Source organism: Triticum aestivum, chromosome 7D (genome assembly GCF_018294505.1).
Source record: "Triticum aestivum cultivar Chinese Spring chromosome 7D, IWGSC CS RefSeq v2.1, whole genome shotgun sequence".
Classification (NCBI taxonomy): Eukaryota; Viridiplantae; Streptophyta; class Magnoliopsida; order Poales; family Poaceae; genus Triticum; species Triticum aestivum.
The window spans coordinates 450,642,962-450,657,492 of record NC_057814.1 but is presented as its reverse complement, the minus strand read 5'-3'; the positions used below and the strand labels follow the sequence as shown (position 1 = coordinate 450,657,492).

Here is a 14,531-nt window from a genome sequence, read left to right as displayed (position 1 = left end):
GGGATTTCTACGGAGGAATGGGCTCATAGGTACAATTTGGAAGACTCTCTCATGGAGATATACTCCAAGGAGGAGGAATTCTGGCGTCAGCGTGGCTCTATGAACTGGGTGCTAATTAGGGACGCCAACACTGCTTACTTCCAGGCCATCGCTAATGGCCGTAGGCGATGCTGCTCCATTCCCCTTTTATGGGAGGGTGGGCAGCTGTTCCAGGACCCCCAGGCAATCCGCTTGTTAGTTGACGACTTTTATAAGTCGTTATTTCAGGGGCGCCCTCGGAGTGGTATCGCCCTTGCTGACCATATTTGGTCGCCCGAACAACAGATCTCCCCGGAAGAAAATGCAGCCCTGCTCACCCCTTTTGATGTCGCGGAAGTCGAGGCCTTTGTCAAAGCCATGAATCCGGCCTCGGCACCGGGCCCTGATGGATTGCTTGTCCGCTTTTTTCAGGCTTTTTGGCCGATGGTCAAGGAGATCATCCTTGAACTATTACATGAGTTCTCTAGGGGAACATTAGACATGTCCTGGCTTAACTACGGGATCATCTCCCTGATCCCTAAGGTGCCGGGTGCGGCGGATACTAGGCAGTTCCGCCCTATTACAGTCCTCAATGTGATATTTAGCATTTTGGCGAAAGGGTACGCCACTAGGGCGGCCTTAATAGCTCCTCGGATTCATCATCCGAACCAATCGGCCTTCACGAAAGGCAGATATATTCTCGATGGGATCCTCGTCCTTCATGAGGTGATCCATGAGGTCAAGAGCAAACACCTCCGCGCGGTGTTCTTCAAGATTGACTTCCATAAAGCTTATGACACCGTCCACTGGTCCCCTTCGGGAGGTGTTGCTCAAATGTGGATTTGACCACCACTGGGTAGCCCGAGTGATGCAGTTGGTAACAAGCGGTCAGACGACGGTAAACATAAATGGGGAGGTCGGACCATACTTCTTGACGGGCCAAGGGGTCCGACAGGGAGACCCGATATCCCCATTTCTGTTCAACCTTGTGGTCGATGCCCTCGCCTCGATCCTTGACTTGGCCAAGCGCGCAGGCACATTAGGGGGATTTGCCCCCATCTTGTGACCAATGGAGGGCTGACCCACCTCCAATATGCTGATGACACCATTATGATGGTGGAAGGATCGGATGAGGATATTCAGAACCTCAAGTTCCTCCTCCTTTGCTTCCAGGAAATGTCGGGCCTCACAATTAACTTCACCAAAAGTGAGGTGATGGTCCTGGGATACTCCCAGTTGGAAGCTCAGCGAATTGCCAACCACTTGAATTGCCGTTTGGGAACATTCCCGACAACTTACCTTGGCATGCCACTTAGTGACACGTGTCTGCTAGAGAAGGACTTTCGTCCAATAATCGCCAAGCTCCAGCCTAGGATGGAGCCCTGGCAGGGGAGATGGCTATCTAAAGCCGCTCGAGTGATTCTGATGAACTCCTCCCTTATTAGCCTATTGATGTATGTCATGGGATTCTATAGTCTGCATGAATCCCTTCATCATGAGGTCACCAAACTCCTCTCCAGATTCTTCTGGGCTGGAGAGAACAATAAACAGAAGTACCACATGGTAAAGTGGTCTGAGATCTGTAAGCCTAAAGACCAAGGAGGCCTTGGGGTTATTTCTTCCAAGCGGATGAATATTGCCCTCCTCTCCAAATGGCTTTGGCGGATTCAGACCGATGAGGGTGGCTTGTGGCTTGAGGTTATCTGCGCGAAGTACCTTCGCGGGCAGCCACTGGCATTCGCTCCTAGATCTGGTGGGCCCCAATTCTGGCAATCGGTGATCCGTCTGATGCCGGTCTTGCGCATTGGGACCTCCATTAAAGTAGGTACCGGATCTGGTACCCTGTTCTGGCTAGATCGATGGGCAGGGACCTGTCCCTTTGCGGAACGCTTTTATGCGCTGGTCGCGATCTGCGTCCGCCCACAGCTCTCTGTAGCCGTGGCCTTAGCTGACTTGGGCGCTATTGCCTTCCACCGTACCTTCGGGGCGGTGGAACTCGAGCAATGAGACGAATTGCTCGAGTGTATTGCCCTCCACCCCCCCTCCCTGGAGCCCGATTCGCTATCTTGGCATCTCGAGTCAAGTGGCAGATTCTCGACTAGATCCCTATATCAGGCGATTGTTCCCACTCCTGGCCCGGTGGAACTAGCGGTGCTTTGGGAGATCAAACTCCCCTTGAAAATCCGCATTTTCCTCTGGCAATGGGTCCGCGACCACCTCCCTTCGGGTACGGAGGTCCGCAAACGTAATGGTCCTGGGGATGGCCTCTGCCCCATTTGTTTGGTACCGGAAGACTGCAATCACATCTTCTTCCGGTGCCCTGTGGTACAGTTCCTATGGAGCTGCTTCCGGGAGGTGGTTGGTGGCAACTAGTGCCACGACAACCTCCCGGACTTATTTGGGGAGGTTCTTAGGCTCCCCGGTTCTAGCCGCCCCCCCCCCCACATGGGTGGCTTTGGGCACCCTAGCGTGGACCCTCTGGTGTAACCGTAATAAACTAGTCATAGAACGCGTGATTCCATGCCGTGTGACTGATGCGGTCTATAAAATGTGTGGCTTCTTACAGCTTTGGAGACCGCTTAGCAAGCGGCGAGACCGGGACGCCATCGACAACATCATAGCTGGTCTTCGTTCTTCGGCGTCGGCATTTGCTCCTCCTCCGCCACCACCACCACCACCAGCACCCCCCGAGCCGGATTAGCTTCTTTTTTAGCTTTGTTTGGGGCTTGTCTTGCTGTGCCCCCATCGTGACTTTATGACTTGATTGTACTCTGTACTGTTATGTTGGATGCTCGGTTCGTTGCTTTATAATATAAAGCGGGGGGAAACCCTTTTTCGTAAGGACAATGACCATTGAAATAGATATATTCAAACCGATAGAGATATAAATCTAGCACATCGTGCGCCCACTGATAGAAAGATATAAACTCTCTAGGAAGTAACAACCATGAAAGGTGTATAGAATTTTACACATAAATCATATAATTAGAAGTAATTAAAATCATGTGATCTTTTGTTCATTGAGCAAGCAAGAAAACTATTCAATTGTTTTAATGGCGATACTACAAAATTGTAAGCATGCATTATGTAATTTTCTAAACATATAAAAAAGTTTCATATTTTTGCTACTAATGTGTTTTCCAAAGTTTGAAGCCCGTGCAGGCACCCAAGTTGATGACTAGTAATGAACTAGAAAAGAAGGCGGAATCCAAAGCTCACAAATTACTCAAAAAAGAAAATTCGGGAATGCCAATTCTTACAAAACTCGTGCACAATGATAGGGACGTTTTTAGAGCCCATCATGTTGATACCAAGGAGCTAGAGACGAACCAGACATGACAAAGTCCTTACAATCTTGGTATTTTTTGGAACTTATATCCATTTCTAACTGATGGTTTGAATTATACTATTATGGTTTATAATTTAGGAAAATATATTTCGGAGAATAAATCAAGTACACAAACATACGCACGTAAGTATGTTCCATGTTTAGTTGACTCTCGATTTGTTCCTAATGTATCGACTTGTAGCACATTTTTGTAAATACATTATGAATAGTTCCAGTTGTTTTATTGCACTATATTGTCATGAATTGTAATACAATCCAATATACTGAATTATAGTAAGAGGGTTGTACTACACCTGATCCAGGTAGTATGTTTTTTCTAATATTCACATTGTCTTCTAGATGGCACTCTGACCGTCTATTCCAATGCGAACTTGTGGCTCCCCAAAAAATCGTTTTTATTTCATATAAAGAGCTATATTAAAAAATCTACTAACAAAAGTTCTTTTTTGTTATGCTAGAGATCTTCGTTGATGAATGGTTGAACTTACAAATGTTTAACAACTCATACAAATTCCAAAAGGACTTGCATGTTTGGATCACAAGTACTATCTTCTAGTGTTTATATCGTAGCTAGGGTAGAAATATGGGAGGTGTTTATATCGAATGAGTTTCTACTTTTGGTGAGCAGTCTAGTCACATGGTTAAATTTCCGCATGTAGAGCTCTAGTACAAGTAGTTTTGGGTTTCCTGTGCTACGCATTAGGAGAGCTTCCTATCCAAAAACCTTTGTAATTTCCATGTTCCATAAATGAATATTGTCGAAGTAGATTACAACAGATCCCTCGTTAGGGTATCCTGGCAAGGTGGGTAGATCAGAGTGGAAATAGAAGACTAGAGTTACCCAGGTCCAGGCCCTCCTTACGAGGTAAAACACTAAAACCCTACTCATGCTCGTGTTGTATATTATGATTGGGGTGTACAAAGTACAAGTAATAACCAAGGGATTGTATATTGTCTATTAACTAACTCAGCCATCGCTTATATAAAATATCGGGGGGCCTAGTGTTACATGGACCTAGTCAGCTACCACTGCTACGGTTTCCTTGTCTTGAATGGCAAGGCTTCGAGAGTCTTTATTCTATAGTGCCCATGCTGGCATGACGGCCTAGGACGGAAACCAGCCTAGGGGGCTTCGGGCCAACCTTTTTGGGCCGACAGCCAGAGAGGTTAGACACCCCTGGGCCGTAACACTGCCAGTAACCCCTAAACAAATCTTTAAGCTTGGTTGAATCATGGGCGAAACTGACATCTAACACCGTCCTCTAGCTTGCTGATGTTGAAACTGGTTCTTCGAAGCTTCCCTGAAATTGAACACTTGACATCGACCTCCTATGGCCGGCCTATCCTCATAGTCAAACAGACCGTTCCGGTGATTTGTTGGTGAAGATAACCATCCTGCACAAGAGAACTTCCCGCTCAGCCAACCAGTCGTCGTGCTAAGACCCCTAAGGCCACCGAAGATGAGGTGGACTGGCAGCGACACCGACAGGTGACAGATGAAATCTATAGGTGCTTTAGCAAAACCGTATGAATTGTGTCCCGTTGACTTTATCATTAGTGCTATTGAAGGTCAACTTTTCTATCCAATTATCATGGGAATACCTTTCTTGCGCGACGTTGTGTACGTTGTGAGAAGAGAGGCGATGCTGGTGGAGCTACGTGTCGAAGGTGAAAGATGGAGTGCCGAGGAGGATGACCGCCAGAAGCCCAGAACATGGTAAGGAGCCGAGTATAACTAGGGAGTGCTACTATTCGATTTACTTTGTATAATCCCTCTATCCCAAAATAAGTGTGTCTTTGATTTAGTACAACTTTGTATGAGTAGAGTTTTACCTTGCCGGAATGGTTGGGCAAGCTCCGCCGTGCCGTCATCGTTGTCCAAAACGATAGTACTAAATCAAAGTCATCGTGGACGAACGAGAGTACTAAATCAAAGACATTTATTTCATTATTTCGGGAGAGAAGGGTACGAATTAAGCTGTATGCTGAATTTGCTTAAATCCCTATTTCTCACTTTTGGTATTGCTCCTCACAAAATCGCATAAAACAATTTCCCGTTGATTTTTCGTAAACAAGAAATAAAAGGGGAAAGGGGCAGGTTTCTGCCCAACGGCTCTCTTCAACATTTCCCCACCGAGGCCGCTTCCCCCGTCCCGGAGCCCGCTCGCTCAAGAACAAAGAACCAGAACCAGGGGGGAGAAATCCCAAATCCCGAGCCCCCATGGAGAGCAACGGCGAGCCCCCCAACAAGGCCCCCGCGGTCGTCACCGGCGCGGCCGCTGCGGTCCCTGGAGGCGGCATGGATTTCTTGAGCCGCCTCCCCGACCACCTCCTCGTCGACATCCTCCTCCGCCTCCGCACCAAGGAAGCCGTCGCGACGACCGTCCTCTCCCGGAGATGGCGCGGCATATGGGCCCAGCTTCCCCACCTCTTCTTCGACGGCGTACACCCCTCCGTGCCCGCCCGTGCCCTCGCGGCCTACGAGGCCCTCGCCGCCTCGGAGGCGCACGCGGCCGCCGACATCCAGAGCCTCGCCGTCTCGCTCGACCAGGTGGACGCGCGGGAGACCTTCGCCTGGCTTTCCCTCGCCGCGCCCCTCTGCGGCCGGCTCCACCTCGACGACAGCCGCGCTGTGTCGGACGAAATGGTAGAGCTCTTTCGGGGACGACGACGACGGCACGACGGCGAGGCGTCCGAGATGCCCTGCTTCAGGAGAGCCACAGAGATTCGACTTCGCCTCGGGTTTCTTACCCTCGAGCTGCCACGGGTTGGCGTCTTTGATGCGCTTAGGCTGATGCGGTTGCAGAACTTCCAGTCCCGGGGCCAGTTTCTCATCAGCGACACCATGCTCCCGTCCTTGCAAGAACTAACCATGAGCGGAGTCCGTGACATGAACGTGCTGACGCTCAACTCCAAGTCTCTGGTATCTATTGATCTGTCCTATCTCATGGGGCTTCAGCGTCTCCACATCACGGCTCCAGGGCTCCATCAGCTAGATGTGGTACGCTGCTTCTATGATTCTCTCAAACCAGTTGCCAGCATTACTGCAGAGAGATTAGAGGTGTTCAGGTGGAATGGGCCTTATGATCTAGAGTCTGTCCACCTCGGAGAGATGCCTCCAGACGCTCGGAGCACCTCCTATCGACACACATCGTTGGCGAGGTTTTCAGATGGCTCAGATATGTGCAGGGTTTCTTGGTCGCTTTACAGCAGTTCACCACCTTGAGCTTGACATGACTCTTGGTGTGAGTGCCTTTTCTTCCTCTTGGATACAATTATTTTTACGGTCTCCTCTTGGACTTAAACTGTGCAATGTTATTCATGAGCATAAATTATTCTCTCCTTGAATAATATCAGTGTGCCGTTGAGATAAAATTGTATTGTAACGAGCCAAGATTATACGTATCTTTTCATCGATAGAAGGAGTGCGAGAAATTACAATCGGGTGGGGAAGTACATCAAACAACACGTGCACAAGATGGTGTGAGTGAGATGGCCAGAGCAGGGGGGGATGGGGTGCTCAGCCCATTAAGTAACTGTTGATTACTATGGAAGTGCACAAGCATAATTAGAGCAGGAAAGCAGCAAATAGGAGTTCCGAAATAGCATTGTTGGCATTGTAGAATATGCTTCTAGTGGTTTGAGTTTGCAAGTTTGTACATGTGCAAGTATCCTTCAGGAAATCAGGAAATAGGTGGTCAGAAACAGCATTTTCAGTATTGTAGGATATACTTCAAGTGGTTTGAATTTTTGTTTGTACATGTGCAAGTATCGTTCAATAAAGCAGAAAATGGGAGTTCAGAAACAGCACCGTTGGTATTGTAGAATATTCATTCAGTGGTTTGAGTTTGCAAGTGTCGTTCAGGAAAGCAGAAAATAGGAGCTCAGAAACAGCATGTTGGTATTGTAGGATATACTTCAAGTGTTTGAGTTTTTGTTTGTACATGTGCGAGTATCGTTCAATAAAGCAGAAAATGGGAGTTCAGAAACAGCACCGTTGGTATTGTAGAATATTCATTCAGTGGTTTGAGTTTGCAAGTGTCGTTCAGGAAAGCAGAAAATAGGAGCTCAGAAACAGCACTGTTGGTATTGTAGGATATACTTCAAGTGGTTTGACTTTGCACATCTGTACTGTGCAAGTATCCTTCAGGAGCAGCATTGTTAGTTTTGTAGAATATGCTACTGTGCCTTTTGACTTATGCGTAGGATATTCTACTGGTGGTTTTTAGATATGTATATATTGCAAGGATTCTCAGAGTATACAAGGAAAAGATCGAAAGTTAAGGCTGATGTAGTTTCTCAATCTGTTACTCAGAGTGTAAATTCACTGAGGATCATTTTTATGGGCTCACCTTTTTTGACTTCCAATGAATCAGCCGAGGATGGATAGCTCGTTGCTCCTGATGGAAGACATAGTCATCCCTAATGTGGATATCTTGGGGTTATCCTTAGAAACAAATGAACATGCTTTTGAAAGAAGTGTACTGCGGTTGCTCACAAAGTGTCATGGTATAAGAGAGCTGCGCCTATCATTCCAAATCCAAGATGAGGTAATCATACCCTCTGTAGTATACTGGTATTCAGCATTTTCAGCATCCTATGGTTACAATCTGTTGAACGACTGAAGTTACACACCGGCTGTTAAATTGAGCAATGCATTTATATTTCTTGTATAATTGGGAACCAGAACACACTAATGATTTTTAAGTGACACATAAATTCCAGTATAGCTGGTGACCAATAGTGTGCATGAACATGAATGCCCATTGTGTATTGGACTAGAACTAAGTTCCCTTCTCTGTTTGGACTAGGAGAGCATAGACATGTTGAGAACATACAGCGGAAAAATAGGAGCATTACTAGGAAGGTGCATTAACATCATAATAAGGATAACGAAAAGCTCTTGATACGAGTTAATTAATAGGAATAGTTGCAGAGGCCAGGGTGCTCCCTCATTTTTTCGGACAAAAACTTGGTAGGTGTAGTTAGTATAAAGTGTACATATATTATCAAGCACCAGTATATATCTTTCTTTTAGAGTTTCTTTCACTTTCTGTATTGTGATTGTAAACACCAAATTAGTTACTAGCATCTATCTTTCCGGTTTATACTCGCCAATACCATTTGCACTTCACAGTTATTTTTGTTCCATGCATCTTCGGTTCAGTTATGAGTTTAAAACGAGGTGGCTAAAATCGTTATCCAACGTGCAAATGTTTTTCACTTTGTATGATATAGTCAGTAATATCGTTGTGCCTGAAAATGGGCAAGATAGGTAATCTGTTATTCCATGAGGCGGGGGATTTTTGAAAATACTAGCTTGTGCTTGATCACATGATGACTGCGTCTCTGATATTTCCTTGATGGTGAGTCAGTTACACTGGAAAACCTCTGAACTTGAATTGTTTTCAAATGATAGCTCTAGATTAAAGATTTGTCGCGCTTACCATTTGCTTATTCTGTAGCATGGCAATTAAAAGCTTTTACAATGGCCATGATGGGCTAGACTCATGCATCTTCTGTTCCAGTTTTGTCTCTGTCATTTCTAACGCACTTGGTGTGCTCTGCTCTCATTCCAGGTCCAAAATTACTGTTGGCCAAACTGCATTTGCCACACTGAGCCAGGAGCTGAGGGCGTTCTGATGATGGCTCTGAGAGAAGTGTATATCATCAATTTTGATGGGGATGCAGGTGAAGTTTACGTTGTGGAACAACTCCTGCTACAGGCACCGGGTCTTACAGTTTTGACAATAGCCTCGGAGGCTGAGGATCCTTCATTGGGCAACATCGAAAGCTTATGCCCTGCAGATTGTAGATTTGAGCTTTTATGGTATTAGAAGCGAACAGGAATGCGTACATCTGTTCGTTGTACATTCTCGGCACGTAGCAACATGTATACATACAGTGGGTATATTTGGTGACATGATATCTGAGTTGCTATTAGAGCTCTGAACCATACCCTTTTTTTTTGAGGAATGCGTGCAATCCTCAAATGAGGAATACATAGTTCATTATACATTCTGGGCAGGTAGCAAAACATGTATACAGTGGGTACATTTGGATTCATGAATGATGACTGCGATTGAGCAGTCTCGTATTATTGGATTCATGAATGTGGCCAGTTGACTGTACTTATTTGTTTTTTGCTGCCTTTGTTGTCTTTGGGATGGAACTGTTGCTGTCCGCCATCGCTACAGATGGTTTAGGGTGTGTTTGGTTGTAGAACCAAGTAGAATAAAATGTCATGGTAACTGAGTTCATGTGTAACAGCGTTTCTTTGATGCCCATGACACTAGAAAATCGCTCAATTTTGCGCTGAACTTGAGGTTTTCACTGGTCACGCGCCTGTGAGTCTGCGCTGAGCATTTTATCATCTAGCTGGAAGCTCCTCCAAGAGAGCACCCTTATGTGAAGAGAAACTAAACAACTGTAGTCCATCCGACAAAAAGAAGATCGTTTCTACAAAGGGCGTTTTTATTAACTTAAATGTAGTTTCATGTGGATACATAACAATTAAGAGTGATACCGGACCTCTGCCTCTGCATAGATATGCACAACCAAAAGTAACAAGTCTGACCAAAATAATAAAAGGGGTGAAGCAAACAAGGGCTCCCGCGTCGTCCTCACCGGGCGACACGGGCGACGTTCCAATCTTCGCCTCCCCCAGCCCCCTATTCCCCCTCTCTTCTCTTGCCGCCGCGGGGCGAAGCCCCATGCGGAAGGCAGTGGCGGCGGGGCTTCTCTCCCTTTGTTGTGTCCTTGCCTTCGCCCGACGCAGTCATTCGTCTCCTTCTGGTGCCCGTGCTCGTGGCCGCCGGTTGGGCTCCGTTCTCCATCGCCTGCTAGGGGTGCTAGGTTTTGACGGTGCGGCCAGGAGGGCTGCAGCTGCCCCATTCCGGGCCATCGGTCGTCGACCGCCTCGGCCTGCTCTTCCCTGCCCCAGATCCGGCCGTGGCTGGCTGGGGGATGCCGGCATGGGCGGATTCTTTCCCAGATCTGACCGTAGGCGTGCAATACAGGGTGTGTCTTCCCCTGCCATGTCCGGTCGGGGGCTGGCTGGCTTGCCATTGTGGGCTGGTCTATGCTCAGATCCAGCAAGGGGTCATGGTCAAGAGCGTTGTGACCGCTCTGCTGCCACTAGTGTTGGTCCTTGCGATGATCACTCTAGCCTCGAGGCGGCCTCCTTGCTGCGGATTGCGGTGGCCACCGAAATATCTTTGTGAGGGCTTCTCCCTTTCAGATCCAGTGGTTCACTTTGGTGGTGAGATACAAACTGAGGATGATGGCTTGGCATAGAGGGACGGTTGTGCAGTGGTGGCGGTCCCAAATTGCACGTGGCTGCTGAGATCACGGAAAAAATGGTGACAACAACACATGCATGACGTAGATGGTGGTGCTACTTATTTTTTAGCAAAACAACATGCTTTATTCAATGCTCAAAACCAGAGTGATACAAAGGTGATCTAGGGGATCACCCAATCACACATGTCTAACCACCTATAGACTAGTTGCCATCCTAGCCATGGGGTTCTCTGTTACATGCACGCTGCTTGAAAACTAAATTGACACTCCTGAAGGTGTGAAGATCTATCAGCTATTCCCTCTGTCCCAAAATAAGCGTCTCAAGCTTAGCACTAATCTTAGTACTAAGCTTGAGACGCATATTTTGGGATGGAGGGAGTATATCTCTCAGAATCATGCCCCAAGGGTCTAGAAAAACCCTGTCTTGAAGCTCATTCACGACTCTCAGACAGTCGGATGCAACGCTAATCTTATTTACATGCAGATCCTCAACTAAGGTCATGGTCTCCCTGCATGCATCAGCTTTTAGGGTCGCCAGATCCATCACCCCAGGTAACACAACAGCCGAAGCACCCAGGAAATGTCCATCTTCACTCCCGCGGACAATTTCGACTGTCCCTTTGTTTGGTTTTTTGGCCACAGCTTCGCCAGCATTAAGTTTCACCATGCCTGGCCCAGGCCGAACCCACTTTTCCAGTTCCCTCCTCGTCCTAGTGGTAGGCCGAGCAGGTGGTGTCGTTCTGCTACAGTACTCGACCTCCTCAAGGTATTGTCTAATGAACAAGTAGCTGGACCAAGGGCTCTGAAATTCCCCCTCATGAATTGCTCGACGTCGAGCCCACCCTATCGTCCAAAGGGTCACCAAGACCTCCACAAACATAGCACTATCCAGCGTTTTGCTCAAGCCAAATAGCCATAGCTTGGCATCCTCGTGGAGCGCCCATACACTCTTTGCCATATTGCACCAAACAAAGGAGCTGCACTGTCATCCTCGTGGAGCGCCCATACACTCTTTGCCATATTGCACTCGAGCAAAGCGTGCCTCCAGGAATCTACCATATCATTGCAAATCGAGCATGCTGCTGATTGCGCCATTTTATGATTCTTTCTGACCTCTCTCGTGGGCAAAGATGCCATCGCTAGTCTCCACGTGAACACTTTCAGTTTGGCCGGGACTTTAACCTTCACAACTGACGCCAATTTTGCTCATCTTTCTTTTCTGTTTGAGATCGCCGTAGCTCCTTGCAGCCAGTCCTCGCGCTGCATCTTAGTATCTACTAGCATCCTATATGTCGATCTCAATGAGAAAGAGCTGCTCTTTCCATGCCACACCCAACAATCACTCTGATGGGCCATACTTAGTGGAATCTGTCGGATGACTTCTACATCCATTGGACGGAAAATGCGAGTGGAACTCCTGTATGTTCCAATCCTTCGGCGCAACATGCATAAAATCACACACTCATTGTGGGGGACTAATGGTGATAGCAGATGTAGGCCTGACACTATGAACCACGTCTATAGAGCCAATGATGGTTTGTACATGGGAGCTTTAGCAATCTCTTTTATAGGTGTATCCACCCCGACGTCCCTTAAAGCTATGGCCTGCAGGGAGGCACTGGAAGGAAGTGGTGTCGAATATCGTTGAAGGCAATGGAGGAAAACACGCTCATATCATCAGAAAGATCAAGTTAATGGCTTTAGATCTACAGTTTTTTTTTTGAACCTAGAGCTTCGAACGTCGAGCCACATAGCCTCGCTAGATACGCGCTTAAACTTTCAGTTGGTCTTCATGTTTGGCTACTTCAGCCTCCAGAGTTAAGTTGTTCCTTAGAATATTCTTGAGTAATAAAGCATGTGTTTAGCAAAACAAAAAACAAAAAAAAAGTGGGTCAATCTCGAAAAGGAAACCTTTTCAAACAGAAAATCTCACGGTCGAGCCAGAGAGCAATTGCGGCGATTTGGGAGAAGTGCGCGGCGCACTAGGGTTTGCAACAATGGAGGAAGGAGCCGATCTCATCAGCGCCCTCCCGGAGGATCTGCTTCTCCAGGTCCTCGCCCGCCTCCGCTGCGCCCGCGCCGCCGCGCGCACCAGCCTCCTCTCCCGCCGGTGGAGCCGCCTCTGGACCCGTCTCACCGGTTTCACCTTCCGCGACCTCGCGCTCCACTCGCTCAAATCGGCGCTCGACTCCCTCGTCCACGCCCCAGGCGTGTTCCTCCTCGACATCCACTCCGAGGTGCCCCCGCCTGTTCCTCGGCGTGAGCTGCTATACTACCTGCAGTACGCGGCCGGCGTCTCCTCACTGCTCCGCGCCGCCGCGGGGCTCTCGCCGGTGGAGCTCCGCCTAAAGGTCTCTCTCGGCCCACTTGCCCGCTTGACACCTGACTTATTATTGTGCTATCCCCCAAAGGTGGACCTCCCCTGCTTCCACCGAGCCACCTCCATCGACCTATCTGGGTTGGAGTTGGAGTTGGACCTCTCCCTCTTGGCCGACCCACCGGCAAGCTGCTACATGTTCCCCGCTCTGGAGGTGCTGTCCCTCTCTCGCTGCTGCGTGGACGTTGCCGACTTGCTCCTCCATTGTCCGCGCCTGCGCGTGCTAAGGGCGACCGACTGTTCGCTCGGCGACGCCATCCGCTCGGCGTCCCTGCAGGAGCTCGTTCTAGAGGTCAAGACAGGGAGTGTGGATATCGAGGTCCCCACGCTTAAGCAATTGACACTATCCTTAGACACTCGCCGCGAGCTCAGGTTGTTATGGTGGAGAAGGTTCTGTGGCTATGCCACTATTCCAAGGTAGCTGCTGGGATTGGCCTTTGGGGCCTTGCGATGGTGAGGTTAGAGACGGGGAGCAATGTCCTGTGCCTGTGGATGGACTGTCTTGTGCGTTCCTTGGCCTGCTCAATTTACTTACTGGAATTGCCAACTATACTTATTAAACTTATTGCTGATATTACTGTCGAATTGTTTTTGCAGCACTCATTTAGTTTTCCACACACCGAGCTCAGCCTTGCGCAAGAAATAGAGAAACATTTACATCCAGTGGTTTGTAACTTCTCTGTTTTAGATCTACATTTCAACTCTTTCAAAACAAGCGGGCACGCCTTTGGAGCATTTGTGTTTCACCTCCTGGCGATTCATCGGATTCGTACTGCTACAAAAATTCTTAAGATAGGACTGGTAATTCTTTCCTCTGCTTATATCTGAAATATATGAAGCAAAAAGGCAAATCCATGTACAGTTTTCAGATGATATTTTCAAAGAGTATAATACGCTGTAGTTATTCATATTTCTTTTAGGGGGAGAAAGCAATAGCATGCCCAGTAAATTGTCCCTGTGATGAGCCTAAGAACTGGAGAAGCGAAACTATCACCTTGATCAATCTTGAAGAAGCGGAAATCAATGTCTTTGAAGGACATGAGCATGAGTTTGATTTCTTGAGACAAATATTCAAATGCACACCAATGCTGAAAAGAATAGCTGTGAAGCTTTCAGATGATGTCACAGCAAGTAACGGTTTGTGCACAAAAATATATGACATCTTCAAGGAGTACGTGGAATGCAGTGTTGTTCCTAACTCTGGTAAGCAGATTCTAAATACATGATTATCACGCTCCCGAATGCAACAACTATTTCTGTTTTGCATATTGTTGAAACTCCATGCCTCTGTTGCTGAATCCCATGCATTATCTCTGTCAGACTTGTATCTATATTTTGCTATGAAAGTTCATAGTTATGTGTCATTGGCTTCAATATCGTGCCAATTATTAATTCCAGGTTGTCTTAGCTTTAGGTTTCCTCATGCTATCTTTGTTGCAAAGCTCTGTAGGTTTAGGGAATGTGTTTGCGGTCTTTGTACTAGTA

General features: G+C 47.5%; 1 protein-coding gene and 1 pseudogene across 1 annotated transcript; both read left to right on the top strand.

The window, feature by feature from the left end:
- The first annotated feature begins 5,490 nt into the window (after positions 1-5,490).
- On the top strand, positions 5,491-9,288 carry LOC123170480 (F-box/LRR-repeat protein At1g55660-like; annotated as a pseudogene).
- Positions 9,289-12,466: 3,178 nt separating this feature from the next.
- LOC123168407 (F-box/FBD/LRR-repeat protein At4g26340) lies at positions 12,467-14,250 on the top strand. The gene is made up of 3 exons (XM_044586280.1): positions 12,467-13,550; positions 13,644-13,847; positions 13,967-14,250. Exon 1 carries the CDS (start codon positions 12,667-12,669, stop codon positions 13,465-13,467), a length of 801 nt encoding a protein of 266 aa, XP_044442215.1. The 5' UTR covers positions 12,467-12,666; the 3' UTR covers positions 13,468-13,550; positions 13,644-13,847; positions 13,967-14,250.
- The last annotated feature ends 281 nt before the right edge of the window (positions 14,251-14,531 follow it).